The 18,904-nt window shown below is 39.9% G+C and overlaps 1 protein-coding gene across 6 annotated transcripts in view; it reads left to right on the forward strand.

Annotated features, from left to right (window-relative positions):
- The window catches only part of opcml (opioid binding protein/cell adhesion molecule-like), a 1,812,735-nt gene that overhangs the window by 1,745,873 nt on the left and 47,958 nt on the right, over window positions 1–18,904 (forward strand). For all 6 annotated transcript variants that reach the window (XM_052039681.1, XM_052039683.1, XM_052039680.1 and 3 more), the window contains 2 exons: window positions 13,314–13,434; window positions 16,531–16,682. In XM_052039681.1, the coding sequence (XP_051895641.1) occupies window positions 13,314–13,434; window positions 16,531–16,682 (273 nt within the window). The remainder of the gene's footprint in view (window positions 1–13,313; window positions 13,435–16,530; window positions 16,683–18,904) is intronic.

The following is an 18,904-nucleotide window of genomic DNA, read 5'->3' on the forward strand; positions in this document are numbered from 1 at the left end:
GCAGGTTGGAAAATGTATGAGAAGAGGCAGGTGTTGTGAGGTACAGTGTTAGCATGTGGAGAGTACTTTGAGTCAGAAGGCTGTAGATGGTGAAGGTATACTCAGAGAGGAAGTGAAAAACAATACTAGCTTCACAGCTCTCGTCATATCATTGAACTTCTTTCTGTACTACAACCATACGTAAAGTGATTATCTACAGTCCCAAATCCATCCCATCCAGTATTGAAAGACAATGCCTGGATCAGAACCTTCAGGGCAGCATCTGAGAGAATGAGGTCATGAGTCAATGTCCCAGCAAACATTCCTTTGCTTAGAACTCTTATCTTGTAACCAGAATGTATCTCCCTTCTTAGAACTGCACTCAAGGGCATTTAATTTGCGCTCCCCTCCCATCCAAGGATATGCAGCTAACGAATAATACAGCTAACATGCCTGGTGATTATAATCAGAAGGCAGCATGAGCATTAGGTACAGCCTGAGTACTGAGGAATCACCAGCAGGCATGTGCAATGTGCACTCGATCCCCTGCCTGAACATTTGCAGGATGCATCAAACTTGTTGGCCTAGATATTCCATTAACAAAGACTGTGGTATGTGACCCACATTTTAAATGAACCTTTAAAGTAATGGTATTGGTATCGGTATTGGTTTATTATTGTCACTTGTACCGAGGTACAGTGAAAAACTTGTCTTACAAACCGATCGTACAGGTCAGTTCATTACACAGTGCAGTTACATCAAGTTAGTACAGAGTGCATTGATGTAGTACAGGTAAAAAAAAATAACAACAGTACAGAGTAAAGTGTCACAGCTACAGAGAAAGTGCAGTGCAATAAGGTGCAAGGTCACAACAAGGTAGATCGTGAGGTCAAGAGGTCATAGGTCATAGTCCATCTCCGTGTATAAGGGAACTGTTCAATAGTCTTATCACAGTGGGGTAGAAGCTGTTCTTAAGTCTGGTGGTACGTGCCCTCAGGCTCCTGTATCTTCTACCCGATGGAAGAGGAGAGAATAATGATAATATTATGTTAATGTTGATTGTGTCTGTTAATTGGAACAAGTCACAATGTTAATGTTTCACTTTTTGTAAAGCCATATCAAAATGTGCATCTGGAATTGTGTTCCCCTCATCTAATTACATTCTAACCACAGATCTAAATGTTAAATTAGAACTGTGACCTGGTCCACCTGCAGCAATGGATTTTGTGCACTTTGTGCTTGCTGTATTTTCACTCAAGTACCTAAGTAAAAAACTACACAGGGAAATAATACATGTATGTGGCCTGGGAGCTTCAAGCAGTGACTGATAGCACAAGCTTCATAGAAATGTTGTTGCACAGCTTCTTCAGCAGTGCTGGGCCGAGACATCCAGAACCTGACAACATCAGTCAAGTTACTTTTATAAGAATGCTGGAATATGCACTCAAAAACCCTCTGATGACTCCGTGACTGAAAATCAGAGTCACTATAATTTCCTTTTGATGAGCATTTTGTTTTCCTTTGAACTTTGTGGCAATCTTTGGGCAAGGATCTAATGGACCGTTTGAATTATTGATAGGAGTAACAATAATGTGCTGTCATTGCTGATCACTTTGAGCTTCAGATAGTGAGAGCTGACCTTTGATGTTAGACTTACAGTAAAATATCAATACAAAGATTGTAAAGAACATGGTAATCATCATTCTTGAAATTTTAAGTTGCTTCTTCAGAATGTTTGCTTTGGAAAAAACCATAATGGGCAACCAAGCTGAGGCTGAGTTATTTCAGTTAATGATTTGAATGACCTTATTTGGACTTTGTTTTTTTGCAAAGGGCATTGTTAATTCAGATTTGAACATTCTGGCTGCATACTTAAACATTTTTAGCACTGATGACAGCATTTGACATGTGAGGGTTGTTTGACGAGCTGATTGTGAAATGAATTATTGATTTAGAGTTTTTCTATTATTGCCCAGACTAAATTATCATTTCGTCACAAAGATCAATAATAATGTGTAGTTTTGGCTTTCTGAAAAAGATTATTTTGTCATACTTTGAAAAAATTGGTTTACTGTGAATCATCAATATCTCTTCGGAGATGAAGAAGTCCAGATTCTCAAACTTAATCTGAATTTTATCCATTAACAATGAACACAGCACAATACATTTAAAAAGGATTTTGAAATAATTCATTGAAAGAAAATAGTTGATGTCCAAATTGATGATCATGGCTGATATGCCACTGTGTTAATGTTGATTCTGTCTACTAATTGGACTCAGAGGCAAGTTCCCTTCTCCACAACAGAGATGAGCAGATAATCTCGGCTGAAGCTTCAGTGTACTATCTGGAAGGAAAGCCGGGCAACATCTCCCTGCTGTTCGAGTCAATGGTTTCAACCAACGTCTCTGGAAAGACGTGATCTGGTCATTATCCCATTGCCATTTGTGAGACCTTCCCAGGCATGTTAGCTTTTTTAATTGACTTTTCAGGATCCAGGCATCACTGACAGGGTCAACATTTATGGCATTTTCCAAGGTATTATGTGCTACAAAATAGACCTTACACTCTCAAATGTCCTCTGCAAAGTGTGCAATGAAAACAGATAGATCAAGAGTCCAGAGGAGGTTGCAGGGAGGTTTCAGGGGGATGTGGACAGGCTAACTGAATGGATGAGCACAAGACAGGTGGAATATAATGTGAAAAAATGAGAATGTCATCCAGATTGGTATAAAAATAGAATTGGTGGGAGGTGTTGGAGTTCAAAGGGGATCTGTGCAGGTACAGCATGCAATTTGGAAGGCAAACGACCTTATTGCAAGATGGTTTGAGTTCATCTTGCTTCAGTAATGTTGGACTCACATTTAGAATGCAGGTTTGGTCTCCCTCTCTAAGCAAGGATATCCACAATTGTGATAGTGCCCAAAGAATGATTATATTGACTCTTGGAAATCCTGGTGAGTTTATCATATGAGGGAAGATTAAGCAGCCTCAACCTATGCTCTTCTAGTTCAGAAGAATGAGAGGTAATCTCGCTGAAATGCACAAAATTCTTATGGTCTTGACAGAAATAGATGCAGAGTTGATGTTTCCCCTGGTTGGGACTTTGGGGTTACATTCCAGACAAGCTATTGGCCATTCAGGACAGGAATGAGAAGAAAATTCTTCATCCAGAGCTAGTAAATCTTTGAAATTGTCTGCTTAAGCAGACAGTCGGGGCTTGATCACTGGGTATATTTGAGACAAAACTTGACAGATATTTAGCTACTGAGAAAAATCAAGGGATATGGGATTTGTGCAGAGAAGTGGTTTTGAAGTGAAAAGATTTTATTGAAAGGCAGAACAACCACAAGGGTCCCAATAGCCTTCTCCTGCTTCTTGCGTTCCTACAATTGAAAATTAGGCTGCTGCTACAACATTCATTTTGTGAAAATGGTTGTATTACCAGTATAATATCTTAAGACTAATGATCCAGAGAAGTCCAACTTCAGCAAGTGAGCAGTTCAAACTCAGAAAATTAATCTGGAATAAAAAAAACCCTCCATATTACAGAAATGTTGTAAAAATGCACCCTGTTCATGAATATCTTCAGGAAAGGAAATCTAACCTTACCTGGTCTGGTTCGTGTTTGTTGAAATGAGATATTAGCAATAATTAATAAATATTACTAAATAAATACCATTATATTAATGATTACCGAACAAAAAGGAATCTCTTCTCAAGCAGCTAAATCTATCATTCCTACACACACAGTTCACCTTCTCTCGCACCCCCCCTCCCCCCAGCCCCTCCCCCATCTGGTTCTGGTTCCATCTGCCATTCACCTCTCCCCTAATGGTTCACATTATCATCTCCCTGACTTATCACATTCCAACACTGGAAACCCTTTGTATTCCTGCTTATTACCCACCAGCAGCTGTCTCCACCATCACTCTCCCCTCTCCCACCTCACTCCATCTGCCTCTCCGTTTTACCTCTCTGCCCCCATCCATCATCCATCTGCCTCTGTCTCCCAACTCCATCCCTCCCCTCCCCTATCTAGCTCGACCTGCTTGTCATCTTATACTCCTCCTCAGTCCACCTCAAGTTCCTATCTCACCACTCCCCATCTCCTCCTTATTCTGGCTTTCTCCCTTCTTCAGTCTGAGTCCTGATGCAAGGTTTCAGCCTGAAGTGTCGATATTTTCTTTCCCCCCACAGATGCTGCTCGACCCGCTGAGTTCCTCCAGCAGATTGTTTGTTGCTCCAGATTCCAGCATCTGCAGTCTCTTGTGTCTGCAGATCTCTTGCTCATTTTAATCCACCAGACTTAATCTAATGAAGGTCAGCCAGGCATCTTTCTTAGTCTGAGAGCTGGGAAGTTCTCAATGGCCATGGACAAGGCACAGGGACAGAAGGTGCCTTTGTCCAGATCTATCAGTACTGGGGACTGGGACTCCCACAGAGATGCATAGAACACAGAACAGTGCAGCACAGGAATAAGCTCTTCGGTGCATGATGCTGTGCCAAACTAATTAAGCTAATGAAATACATCCCTTCTGCCTGCACATAGTCCATATCACTCCATTCTCTGCATATTCATGTGCCTATCTAAAGAGCCTCTTAAACATCTCTATCGTATCTCTCTCCACCACCACCTCTGGCAGCTCATTCCAGGCACCCACCACTCTCTGTGTAAAAAAAATTGTCCAACACATGTCCTTTTATCTTTTCCCCTCTCACCTTCAATTCGTGCCCTCTCCAATTAGACACTTTGACCTTGGGAAAAAGATGTCGGCTGTCTGCTCTATCTATGCCTCTCACAATTTTATACGCTTCTATCTGGTTTCCCCTCAGCCTCTGCCACTCCAGAAAAAGCAATCCAAGTCTGTCCGACCTCTCCTTGTAACACATGCCCTTTAATCCAGGCAACATCCTGGTAAATCTCTTCTGCACCCTCTCCAATAGCCTCTACATCCTTCCTAAAACAGGCTGACCAGAATTGAAAGCTATGTGGCTGAATCTCAGTGTTAGCCAAAGGATCAGACGAGATCCTCTGGACCAGAATTATTTCACTTCGTTGATTGATTTGCTCTTTGCCCAACTCATTGTATATTGCAGAATATTGTTTCATTATTTGGCCGAAAATATTTCACAATAAAGTGTTCTGCAGATCCCACACTGGATTTGTAACCCATGTTCCCAACCAGAATAAGTGAATGCTGTGTATGGAGCTCATATTTCGTCACAGAAAGAAATAATTCAGATTGCAAATTTATAGCTTCTCTGTTAAATTTCTACAGATATGACCCTTCTATCATTACTTAAAGACATTCATTGAAGAAGCGTGTTCATTAGGAGATGCTGATTGTGATTACAGCAGTCTGTTCAACTACATAATCATTGCTATCTTTTCACTAGTAGAAGAGCTTTAACTATGAATTAAGGATTTGAGAGTGCCAAAGCTGATTTTTATTGAAATCTCTCAATTTTTGAATATTTAATTCAATTAGCTGGTTGACTTGAATCCTATATTCCAATTTGATACTCCTAACACTTTTGAAGCAAAAGGTGAAGAAAAAATTTCAAACATTTGTTGTCCAGTGAATGCTATATCTGCACACATTCCTTTATTATCTCAAAATAAGATGCCCTTAGTTACAGTATATTTCAGTAAGTTGGCTACCCTGTAATAGTTTTACATTAGAAAAACATTTTGCACGTTTTTCCACTAAGTGGCAGTAAATCATGACATTGGCTCTTCTATCTCTCTTGTAATTCTACTGGAAAAGAGAAAACTTAAAAGGAGGCTGTTCAGCCCATTGAATCATTGCTGGCTCTCAGAGCAATCCCATCAGTCCCAATCCCTCACTTATTTCTAGGTAACCCATTCTCTCCTGTATGCAACTGAAGAGAGATTGGAGAGGGTGGGTCTGTTTTCACTGGAGTGGGAAACGAGGGGACATGATTGAGGCATTTAAGATTATGAGGGGTAAAGATAGGGTAGACTGCACTAAACTTTCCTCCATATCAGAGCTGGATTAGACTTGTGGCCATAAATTTAGGGTAAGGGCTAAGAGGTTTTGATGGGATCTGAGGGGGACCTTATTCATCCAGAGAATGGCGATTACCTGGAATACACTGCATGAGAGAGTGATGGAAGCAGGGTCACTGACAGCATTTAAGAAGTGTTGAGATGAGTACTTAAATTGCCCAGGCACTGAAGATGATGGAGTAAGTGCTGGGAGATAGGATTAAGTATGGACGGGACCCCATTGGTCAGCATGGACGTGGTGGGCTGAATGGTCTGTTTCTATGCTGCATGACTCTATGACTTTGCCCATCAACCCCTCTTCTGATTTTCTTGCTACCTTCTACACCAAAGGTAATTCACAGTGGCCAATTAACCCACTGACCAGCATGCCTTTGAGATGTGGAAGGAAACCAGAGCTCTAGGAGTAACCCATGTGGTCACACAAAGAATGTGCAAACTCCACACAGAGAGTGCTCAAGGTCAGGATCGAACCCAGTTCACTGGAGCCCCAGGGCAACAGCAGTACCTACTGCGCCATTGTGCCTTCCTAGATTCAGAGAAAGGAAATAAAATCAAAGGAACTTTTAAAGTTAAGGTCAACTTTATTGCCATATGTACAAGTACATGTACGCACAGGTGCAATGGAAATCTGTCTTGCAGCAGCATCACAGGCACGTAGCATCATATAAGCAGCATTCACAAGTGTTGCAGGTCTTCACCCTCAACAACAGTGATTGGTCAGGCACAAAGAGAACCTGTATTAACTGACAATTACCTCTATTTGTTCAGTTAAAAACAAACATGCAAGTCATACAAAACTAAATATCTGTGTGCACACCCACCAGGTTTCTCTGACTCTCCCTGAACAGTAGAACAGGAAAGGTAAAACCCTGGAACAGGAATTCACACTGGCCAGGTGTCCCTCTTGATCCTGACGTCATCTCTACGTTTCCGACGTGGAGTCATCCACTTCCGCGATGGTTGGTCTCCAGAGTTTTCGCTGCTCCTATACTCGAAACCCTCCATTCCTATCCTCTTTCTTATCAGATTGAACTGTTGTGTTTCAATTTCTTTGGCCCTGGCTCATCTGGCAAGCCCATGTCAGCTTCTCATTGGATCTGGCCCAAGGGTTACAGGCAACATTAGTTTATTGCTCTGCCAGACTTGTGCCTTGTGTCACTTTCTTTGTTCTCCCTGAGTCGGGCCAGTTCAGCCAGGTCAGCCCAACACTAGGCTCAGGCTACTTCAGGTCACAGGCTGTTCTCTTCATCAACCTGTCATTTCTACCTAACAAAATAAACAGCTTCTTATTTGGAAATGATCTCTGGTTTCGCAGATTATCGGTAGGAAGCTCATTCTGTCTACTTTCAATTGCTCTGATCAACCCATCTCTGAGCAAGAACCAGTTCACAAAACAGTGACCACAAGAACAGTCTCACAAAATGGAAGCCTCCATTCCTTCCACCACATGGCAAGAACTAGGATATTTGGTTTGTCTGCTTCGACTGTCCTTGACTCATTCCAGTTAGCTGTATTGCAGATTTTAATCTCTTTCTGGCCAACACAAGAAAAACATAAATCAAACATAAATTATACACAATTTTTGCAAGAGAGAATACAATTAGAATAAAGAAAACACAAAGTCCATTTTGGTGCAAAGCGATCAAAGTAGTCGTTGTGTTGCTAAACTGTAGTGATTAGGGTTTTGCCAGTTGGTCAAGAACAAAATGGTTGAAGGGAAGTCGCTGTTCTTGAACCTGGTGGTGTGGGACTTCAGGCTTCTGTACCTCCTGCCAGATGATAGCTGTGAGAAGCTGGCATGGCCCGGATGGTGGGGATCTTTGATGATGGATGTTGCCTTCTTGAGGCAGTACCTCGTGCAGATGCTACCGGTGGTGGGGAGGGATATGCCCGTGATGTATTAGGCTGAGTCCACTTCTCTCTGCAGCTTCTAACATTCCTGCATATTTGAATTGCTGTACCAGACCATGATGCAACCAGTCAAGATACTTTCAACAGTACATCTGCAGAAGTTTGTTAGAGTGTTTGGTGACAAGTCGAACCTCCTTAATTAACTGCTGCTAATATTGTTAAAAATATTATATTCATGCTTGCTGCCCATTAGCAAGGAATTAGTATCAGAATCTTGCTGTCTTGACCCAAGCCCAGCAAGACCCAACAATGTGTCTCGGATTTGGGTCAGGTTGGATGTATGATCTGATTACTGATTTGGGGGTCGGGCTGGCCTGGCTCAGTACTTTACAGGTGGCATGGTAGTGAACTCATTAGCACTGCTGCCTCACAGCTTTAGAGAGCAAGTTCGATCCTGACCTTGGATGCGACCTGTGTGGACTTCTCAGGTTTTCGCTGTGACTGTGTGGGTTTCCGTCAGGTGGTCTGGTTTCCTCCCACATCTAAACTTGTGCTAATTGGCTGCAGTAATAAAACATACCCCTTTGGTTTTGGTAAGTGGCAAAAAGGATCGTAAGGAAGTTAATGGGCATGTGAGAGAGAATAAACTGCAGTGAAATAAGGAGGAGGGAATGGGACAGATGGGATTGCTCTGCTGGATCTCATGTGTCAAAAGGCCTCCTGTAATATTTAAACAAAAGATGATAATGTGTCAGTAAAAAAAGTGGCCATGATTTAGGTCTTAAATTTGCCACTCCTGCTAACCATGAGGTTATTGTATTTATTTATGGCAATCGTCATTTCAAGTTGGGTCCCTCGCCTGAGCTGAGTTTGGATCAGCCATCGTCATGACTGGACTGGGTTTTAATTTTAAATCTGAGCAGAGCACTAATCAGTATCTATTAATTACAATACCACTCCATGCATCCAAACTTCGGAGAAGTCCTGCTTAGAGTCAGAGTCATACAGCATGGAAACAGGCCCTTCGGCCCAACTGGTTCATGCTGACCAAGATGCATATCCAAGCTAATCCTATTTGCCAGTGTTTGGCCCACAACCTCCTTAACCTTGCCAATCCATGTACCTGTCCAACTGTTTTTTTAAAAGTTATTGTTCCTGCCTCAACCACTTCCTCTGGTTGCTCATTCCACATGCATACCTCCCTCTTGTTGCCCCTCAAGTTCCAATTAAATCTTTCCCCTCTCACCTTAAACTTATGCCTTCTAGTTCTTGATTCCCCAACCCTGGGGAAAAAGGCTGTGTGCATTCACCCTATTTTCCTCATGATTTCATGCACCTCTGTAAGGTCACCTCACTCTCCTACACTCTCAGGAAAAAAGTCCCAGCCTGTCCAACCTCTCCCTATAACTCAGTCCCTCAAGTCCTGGCAACATCCTTGTAAATATTTTATTTTAACAATAGAAAATTTCAAAACATTTCATTGCACTTAAAGGTCAACCTCATAGAGAACCTGCTGTTTTTTTAATGTGACGTAATTTTAATGGGAAATTCGTAACCTTGACTGAAGACACAAGCAGATCGTAGACTGAGAGGAATTCAGAGCTGTATGAAATATACTTGGCCAGAAACTGGATTGTGTAATGCCTAAAGAAAAAAAATCAGGGCTCTGCATTTCGATATTAATTTCACACAAATAAATTGTAGTTAGTAGTTATCTCCCGGTGAAATCATAACCATTGCTAAACTGGATTCAGGATTTCCAGGTGGGAGCCATACTAGTGACTCTGTGTCTAGTGTCAGATGTGCACACATTGACTTTGCCCCGACTGACCAGTCACATCAAGAGAATGATTGTCATATGGCAGTCATGAAAAAAAGGAATGAAACTCACTAAAATCCCCAATGATAATAATCTCCATTCTGATATTTTGATCGTAGCTTCTGATGATCAAGTTACTTTTCCAATCATTTTTCATTGCTCCATCATTGTTTGCAGTGTGCTCCTCAGTACATCACGCTGTGACCACTGCCTCACTGATCATCCCACATTTCCCAGTGGGGCCACTCACAGCAAGGTGAACCTTCAGTGCAGTAGAACAATAGGAGGTGGCCACACGCACTGCAGCTCGCTTTGCTCACTCCTCTCTTCTACATTTCCCCTTACCTTCATGACAGTCTTTTTATTCATTTGAACTATTCCAAGCATCAAAAAGGTCATCAAATTGGCTGTAAAGACCATTGAACAATAGCACAAAGGAAGCACTAAGTCATGAGATACCTGTTTCCTGATAGCAGATACAGGGAATCATCATGATCAGAGCAGGTAAGGAGAAACAAGGTCTGCTCCAGGAGAGGGTAATTGCCATCTGCAGTGTCGCTGCCCGTCCAGGAAGTTGAAAAACTCATTTCATCTCAACCCCAATCTGCTGGAGAAAGAAACCTATTCCCTCGCAGTCTAGGCAGTGAATAAAAGCTGAATTGAGAAAAATAGGGACAATGTTCTGGTCACATCCCCACATGCCAGTTTTTTACAAGAACCTTCATCATTAATCACTGCAAGATGTGAAAACCATAAGGAAAGATTATAATATATTCTAGATATGGACAGAAATAGATAATGTATGAAAATCTTCTGAGAATATTTGCATTGCACTAAAGTTTAGGAAGGATGGCCTATTTTAATAGACTGTGCTGCAAAATATTATGACAGGAATGCTTTGGGGAACAGCACATGTAGATTTTACTGTTTAAGTTTTTTTGTCATTCTGACTACATCCAGATCCTTGTGTTCCAGAATGTTTCATGCTGACAGTTTTATCCCATGAAGACCTTCTTGGTCTTTTCCCAAACTAACTGGTTATGAATAGCCAGTAATCTTATCACATAGATACCAAATTCCTTTTGCAGTTATTTGAGTGGTTTAACTCCAGGGAGTAGAAGCTTGCCATCATGTAAGATAGCATTGATTACATTGAATTCCACCTCAAATTCAGCCCCATTGACATCGTGGGGCCGAATGACACAGGATCCAGCCTTTGCCTCCTGTTAGCAATTCTTGGGACACCTGTAGTTCCACTTTTCAGTCACACATGGCTCCTTTGAGAGCCTTGCTGCTCTGGGTATTCTGGTAGGTGGTGTGGGCCATGAGTGGTGACAAGGCTGCACACGACGGAGACTTGTACTTCCTCTGGACTGCACTGATAGCCTTCTGATAGCCTTTTCACACTTCCAAATGTGTCTGATGAACAAGATTTAGACGTGTATATTAAAAAATGGTCCACGGCTGCTTTCTAGTTATACAATGTAGACATATTTAAAAAAATACTTGTAATTGAAATAAATTAAAATAAAGAAAATGCAATTATCTTCTTTGTGAAGATCAAATGAATGTGCCGATAATGGTATGCCAAAAGCTGAGGGGCCAGACACAAACTTCTCACCTCAGTACATTATGGAACACCCTCTTTGTGTGCTCTGGACTTCCACGTTGTGCTGAAGTGACATGGAAGCTCAGAAGCTCCTGATACCTTAACTGCAGCTTGCTGGAGCTTCTCCACTAGCCATTGAAGAACTGTCATTGGATTTGGCCCTGTGAAACCAAATTTCAGGTGATCTCAACCTCCACCACTGTTGTGTGCATTTGTCATGACAGGGTTACTTTAAAACAGTTTGAGATATTTTCTAGGAATTTGTTAAAAGAATATTGAGTCAAATTGCCATAAATGTTTCATAGTCCCTCTATGATTAAAGACTAACCAAAATATTCATATCTAAACTTGGTCTGTCAATGACTGCATCTTTTACCAGTTACCTCAAACTTAATAGTAACCCTGCCATTTCCAGATTGAAAGCTAATTTCAGACTTGAGTTTCAACAGTGTTTGAAAAACTACTAACTGTTTATAACACTTCATGTGCTTTTGCTTAGTTCTCCAGGTTATTGTGACTACACTCACAGTTTGTCCATCAACTGCTGCTATTACTTTAGACTTTCCAACCAGAAAACTAAACCGGGTAACATGAAACACAATCTTCTATGAACACACAAAAGATAATTCAAACTTGTTGCACCTATAGATATTCATTGGCAGCTTTGACAGACTGTCATGGTGTTACTGATGTGAAAAGCACTTATTGATATCAAAACTGTTATGATATTGCTTCTGGCTGAATGAACAACTTGACAGCTGAAACTTAACACAGAACAAAGAGTAAGGAAGGACAACACTGGCTGTCTGGCTTGGTTCTGAAGGGTTTCCAAGAATGCAAGAACTTGGGTATATTTCTGTATAAATCTTTAAAAGTGGCAGAACATACTGATGGAGCAGTTAGTAACGCCCATGACTTCCTGGTTATCACAACTTTTCCCCTTCAGTGAATGGTGAACCTTTATGAAAGACTAGTTAGGTCACAACTGGAGTAAAGTGTTCATTTCTGATCCCCACATTTGAGGGAAGTTGTTAAGCTGCCAGAGAAGGAAGAAGAGAGCAGTTCCAGGGATGAGGGATTTCAGCCATAAGGTTAGACTGAAGAAGCTGGGATTTTCTTGGTGCAAAGAAAGTTGTGAGGAGATTTAGCAGAGGTGAATACAATCATAATGAACTTAAATGGGGTAAATAACGAGAAGCTGTTCTCATTTGTAGATAGTTTGAAGACCAGATGGGACAGGTTCAAATTATTATGCAAAAGACACAGGGATGTGAAGGAAAAAAAATTGCAGAGTAATGATCTCAAACTCATTGCCTGGATGATGGTAGAAATGGGTCAAAAGGGAACTGAATAGGCACTTGAGAGAGAATAATTTGCAGGGCTTTGGGGAAATCTTGAGGGAATGGGACTGAGAGAATTGATGTATGAGGAGCCAGAATGAACTCACTGAGTTGAATGGCCTCTTCCAAGCAGAACTGGTAAGTACAACAACAGTAAAAAGACATCCAAGAAAACATTCTGAGCATACCCAGAAGAAGCTAAATCAGGGTGTTTATGTTTCTTGGTTCTGATGGCAACAGACAGGCATCAGTGGGAACAATGTTATGCAAAAACATCCTCACAAAAAACTACAGATGCCAGAAATCTGAAATAAAGACATCAACTGTTGGAAGCATTTAGCAGGTCAGGTAACATTTGTGAAGAGAGAAACAGAATGAATGGACACGGTTGATGATCTTGTATCAATGAAGGATCATCAACTTGAAACATTTACTCTGTTTCTCTCTCCAGAGATGTTGCCTAACGTTCTGACTACTTCTGGCATTTTCTGTTTTTATTTCAATGATAACTAAGTTGGGTTATTTTATGTTGAGTGTTAACAATGATTTCTGAAATAATTTGGATACCAGTCTCTTGCTCTCTGCAGTGACTCAACATTCACTGGGCCAACTCTGTGCTTAACTTTGTTATTGGTGATCAATTATAGAATAACATTGATTGAATCTGTTATTTGGCTTTACAGATCCACCATTGATCCTTGAAACAAGGAATGTTGGGGCAGCAGTAGGGCAGAAGGGAATCCTCCAGTGTGAAGCGTATGCTGTTCCATCGGCAGACTTTGAATGGTACAAAGAAGACCGAAGGTATTGCCCGCCATTATAATGCCTTTAGCATTCTTATTGCAAAATGACATGGGGAATGACATTACTTTTGATATTGTGTTGTCACATGCAGGTGACTTGTTGGTGTATTCAAATGTATTTTGCTCACATGTATGCCAACAAATGAGCCATTTGTTGGAAAGTACTTTAACTCCACTCCTGTCGGTATATATGTCCAGATTTGGACTAGTTCAGTGAATCTTGCCGAACAAATACAAGCAAACCGCAGGAGAAATTTGTTCATCATTTAATTCTATGTCTTTCCTTGTCGAAATGGTGTTCTTTGAATGTGGGAGTTCCAGAGTGGTTAATGGCCTTAAGTCTGTAACAGATTGTAGGAAATAGCAACAGGAAAAGGCCAGGGAGACCCACCATTAAAGAAGATCATCTTTCACCTTCAACATTTTCCTGCCTAATCCCCATAAGCCCTAAAGTCTAAGACTCTTCTATTCAAGCCTTGAATACATTTAATGACTCCACTACCTCAAATCTCTAAGGCAGATAGTTCTAATGATTCACAGCCCACTGAGTGGAGGTATTCCTCCTCACCTCCGTCTTAAACAGTCAGCCTCTTGTCGTGAGACTGTACCCGTCAGATGCCCCCAATTCCAGACTTCACCTTATTGTAACATCTGTCCTAAAGCTTTCCTTTATACAAAAAATGAAATCTGATTAAAAGCTCAAATGGTTCTCTGCTGATTATTTAATGGATAAAAATGCCTTTGATGGATTTCTAATACATCTTTGCTGCCACTAAAGCTGATTTAATAGCTGTTGCAGATTCTTATAATGTCTAATTTGTTGAAGCTGGATGATGGTTCTCTGCCATGGATGCACATTTCAAAGATTCATGGAGATGTACAGCATGGAAACAGGCCCTTTAGCCCAACCTGTCCATGCCAACCAAGATGTCTATCTACACTAATCCCATTTGCCTGTATTTGGCCCAACTCCCTCTGAACCTTTCCTATCCATGTACCGATCCAAATATCTCTTAAATGTTGTAATCGTACCCTCCTCTACCACCTCCTTTGTCTGATGTCAAGCTGAAACATTAACTCTGTTTTTCTTTGCACAGATGCTGCCTGACCTGTTGTGTGTTTCCAGCATTTCTGTCTTTGTGACACTAATTCACTCATTGATGGCAGAAAGCTCTATCAACACAGCTGCTGCTTCATTAAAGCTCCTTAATATTACCATCTTTGTCTTTTCTCTTGAATTCATTGACTTTTGCAGTGGTTGCTTCCAGCCACTGGAGATTTCACAGGTCAGCCTTCAATTCACCACTGAACCATTTTGTAAAATTTAAACAGATTGGGCCAGCAGGATTTACATACCGCTGTCTGAAATTCAACCTGTCACGAAAGACTGTTGGTCACCTGGTATTATGGAAAGTATATTCAGATACAGAAAATAACCACACAGGTTTCCAGAGGAATTTTAAACAAAGCCTGAAATAATCCTAAATTTCCCAAGTCACAGTTTTCATGAATAAATTCACAATCCCCATTTCAGATATTTTTGTTAAGATTTTAAAAATAACATAATTGCAGTAAATGGGTTTTTAGCAAAACAGCAAGACTTTCTGAATAAAGATCACAAATGACCTTTTATCTCAGCTTGACAGAAGCATGTCATCCAGTTGTGCACTTTCACCTGCCAAGAATTAATCACAGATTGCAAAATTGCCGAACCTCCTGACGATAGACTAGAGATTATAATGCATTTACTTCATTCTGCAAGAATTCCTCTGTCCACTGAACAGCAGTTTTTTATCGCATGCTACCAGCAAACACCTATTTCCATTGTTTCGACTGTACAAAGATTTCCAAAGAGCATTGTGAAAGTACAAGGAAAAGAGGCATTCATCTACAATTGTGCAGACAGTTCAGTCTGGTTAATACACCTTGTTAAATTATTTTTGTACCTATATCCTGTTTGAATGATAAGGGTTTTCAATGCTGATGGCTAGATTTGGTCTGATGAAATATGCAAATACGCCCTTCAAAATCTAAGTAAAATCATTAGTTACAATCAGAAATGATTTTGCCATGTTGAAATTACAGGAATGACGACTATGTTCCTTGCCACACTTCAGCAGGATTATTTGAGGAGTGACGTGTGTCTCTCCAGAAAGCCATTAAAGATAAATAGGTGTTTCTGAGGTGTGTGTGTGTGTGTGTGTGTGTGTGTGTGTGTGTGTGTGTGTGTGTGTGTGTGTGTGTGTGTGTGTGTGTGTGGGAGAGGGAGAGGGGGTGGAATCTGCAAAATAGTCCTCAGAAACTGGGAGTCATTGCTTAACACAGAAATGTTATCAAACTTTAGCCAGTTCAACCTTGGTTTGGGAAATTTACTGTGGAACGAGATGATATTCTGTTTTAAGGTGTGCAGTGCGTTGTAATATATAATCTTCATTTCACTGTCATCTAACTTTGACTTTTCTCTGGGTTGAGCTGAACCTGCTGTCTGATTGACCTTGGTCTATCACCTCTGGAGATGGAGGGATCCCATTACCTGCTGGTCCTCCTTGTGGCAATTTGGCTTCCCACCTGCAGAGACAAATTCTGACAAGAAATAACTCCTTGAAAAAAGATGCACAAATGCCAAGACCGCTCCATTAAATTTATCCATGCTGAATTAGTGATTTGAAAGTCTGAGAGTGCTGAACAACTGACAATACAACTTGCCACATGAATTACCATACTAGTGATTGCATTCAGGTGCTGATGCACAACTTCCAAGAGTTTAGAAGTTGAAGCACTGAGCCTTTTTACAACAAAAGGCTTTGCTGTTTCAGTTGGAAGAGCACCCAAAGCTTTGACAATTGAAATTAATGTGCTAAAGTTAAGGTAGGATAAGAAGTCATGTAATACCTTTTCAATATAAGGTGCTTAAGTGCCCTCAATAACGAATGAAAGCTGTGGATGGTATAGTTTGAATCTTTTCAAAAGTGTTCCAATTTTGAATCACTTGGTTAAATTTATGGGGAGGTTTTAGAAATTTATCAGAAAGTTTACAGAAATATATGTTAGATTTACTGCAGACGTCAAACTAAAAGGTTATTTTTGTACTTCTCAGGCTTTTTAATGGACTCAATGGTATACAAATTAAGAAAAATGGAGATATATCTGTGCTTACATTCTTTAATGTTTCGGAAGAGGATTATGGAAACTACACCTGTGTGGCAATGAACAAACTTGGCGCCTCAAATACAAGTGTTCTTCTCTTTGGTAGGTACCTGAAGCAGGGATTGGTAATCACTTAAGTTGTTTGACCTTGAACAAATTTTTTCAAAGGATAAAGACTTGTACCACTGTGGAGCTATTAAGAATTATTTGGAGATGGTCACTAACATTAATAATTTATCCCAATTACAGGTCATCTCCAGTTCCACCCCACCCCAAGTATGTAAAGGGAACTGAGAAACTAGTAATCTACCTTATTTCACTCCCAGTGTAATGCCAGAATTTTTGGTACCTTTTCAATGAAATAGAGTTGTCACCTTATGGGAACATTCCTGCGTATTTTACGTGCCCTGGATTTTCATTGGAATTAATACCTTGGTTTAAGTTTTTGGTTGGATAACTTGATAAATTATTAATTCCATTTTAACCGGATTACATTACAAATGAACATTGCACTCTGAAGCTGTTTAACTGTGCCCGTAAAAGTAAAGAAGCAATGATTTAAAAATAGTGCACTGAATAGAACTACATTATGTTGTACATTATATAAACATTTGTTTTATGAATTGAAATCCATTATAACCATTTTTATTCTCCACATGGAATAAGAAAGTCTTGTATGTCTGTGGCTCATAATTGTTTCAGTTATTGTTTTACCTGAATACCAGACAAGAATATAACCTTAATTAAATGGAAAACATTCCTGAAATGATAAGTTAATGCATCCATCAGTACTTTTCCTTCACCATCATCTGTTTTTTTGGAAAGTTTAATTATAATAGAGAACATGCCTGTTGCTGTGACTGATTTTTTGGGGACCTGCTGTGCAATGTTATACAGAATTGGGTTTGTGTACAATTCTTTACTCTTGCTGTTCTTTATAATTGATTCACTAATGTTTTTCTTCAGTGTTGTGATCTTTTTAATCAATTTCACACAGGCATTTTCCAACTAGGTCGTTAGATCTGGAAAATTGTCAAAGCAATTTACTGATTTAAAATTGGGAACATTAATCATATACAGGCCAGCTTGACTGCAAAAAAACTTCAATGTCCTAAGATTATGATTCAACTGAGCATCCAATGAAAAGATGATTAGGATTATTTTTAATGTTCTATCCTCTCCTTCCCTTGACTAGAAAATTAGCCTCTTGAACACATGTCTCTATGGGCAAAAGTGGTTTGAAATGGGAATGCTAAATTGATCCATCAAACATGAACTATTCATTAACTCTAAACAGAACAATAAATAACTTGACCCAGCTGAAGAAATTGAAAAATAATTACCTTATTTTAATTTAAAAGTCAGTATCTCAAATAAATTGTCCGTTAAAGGCTGAAATGGCAATATTATTTGATACATGAGTCTCCACAATCAAAACCCAGAAGTGCACACTCTTCATGGACGCAATTACAATTTCACATAAACTGAGACGATGTGGCTAAGCCTTAGAAATCCAATTTTTCAAATTAGCACCCAAGGCAATTTCCTCTTTGATACATATTAATTTATTTTCTTCTCGCGTATTTCTCTATTGTCTATACTGACCTCTACTGAAGTTAGTTACTTGTACAGCAGTCCCACTTTTATTCCTGATTCATCTGCAGGTTATTTCTCCTATTTACTAACTACTGGGCATAGCAGGTGACATTTGACAAATAACCCTGGGTGTGGATGTAGCTTGTCTACATATACAGCACTAACAGTAGGCCTGATTTTTTTTCTGACCCTTTTCAAGAATTGACCCCCAATAATATGTATCATTACAAGGCATATTCTGTGATACTATAACACAGAATCAATATGTAAATAAACCAATATTGTATCTGTTTTGATTCATAAATTTTGTTTTACCCTTATTGCTTAAATGAACAATTTTGATATTGAGCACATGGCTGGCTATAAAGTTCTTATTGTTCATTGAGCCTGTGTTTATCAACAACAGATGGCTGGAATTATTTTGTTATGTGCTATTTTAGAAGTATTAATCTGCTGCACAGCAAGTCTGCTGGCATGAACTATCCAACACATGGTCCATAGAAGTGTCCTATTCCATTCTGAATCCAAGGATTTTGGATTCTTCATTCTTCAGCAAGTCCAAAAATGGATTATTTTGTTGAAGGAACAAATGAAGTTGTCTTTGGTTCACTGATTTAGGTGATAAAAGGTAGCATTTTAACCAATGAAGAATTATTTTGCAAATAAATGGACAACCCAAATCAATTAGGTTAATTCTTAACGACAGAAAACTAAGACACTGTAACCTT

Source organism: Pristis pectinata, chromosome 27, assembly GCF_009764475.1.
Source record: "Pristis pectinata isolate sPriPec2 chromosome 27, sPriPec2.1.pri, whole genome shotgun sequence".
In the NCBI taxonomy this organism is placed as follows: Eukaryota; Metazoa; Chordata; class Chondrichthyes; order Rhinopristiformes; family Pristidae; genus Pristis; species Pristis pectinata.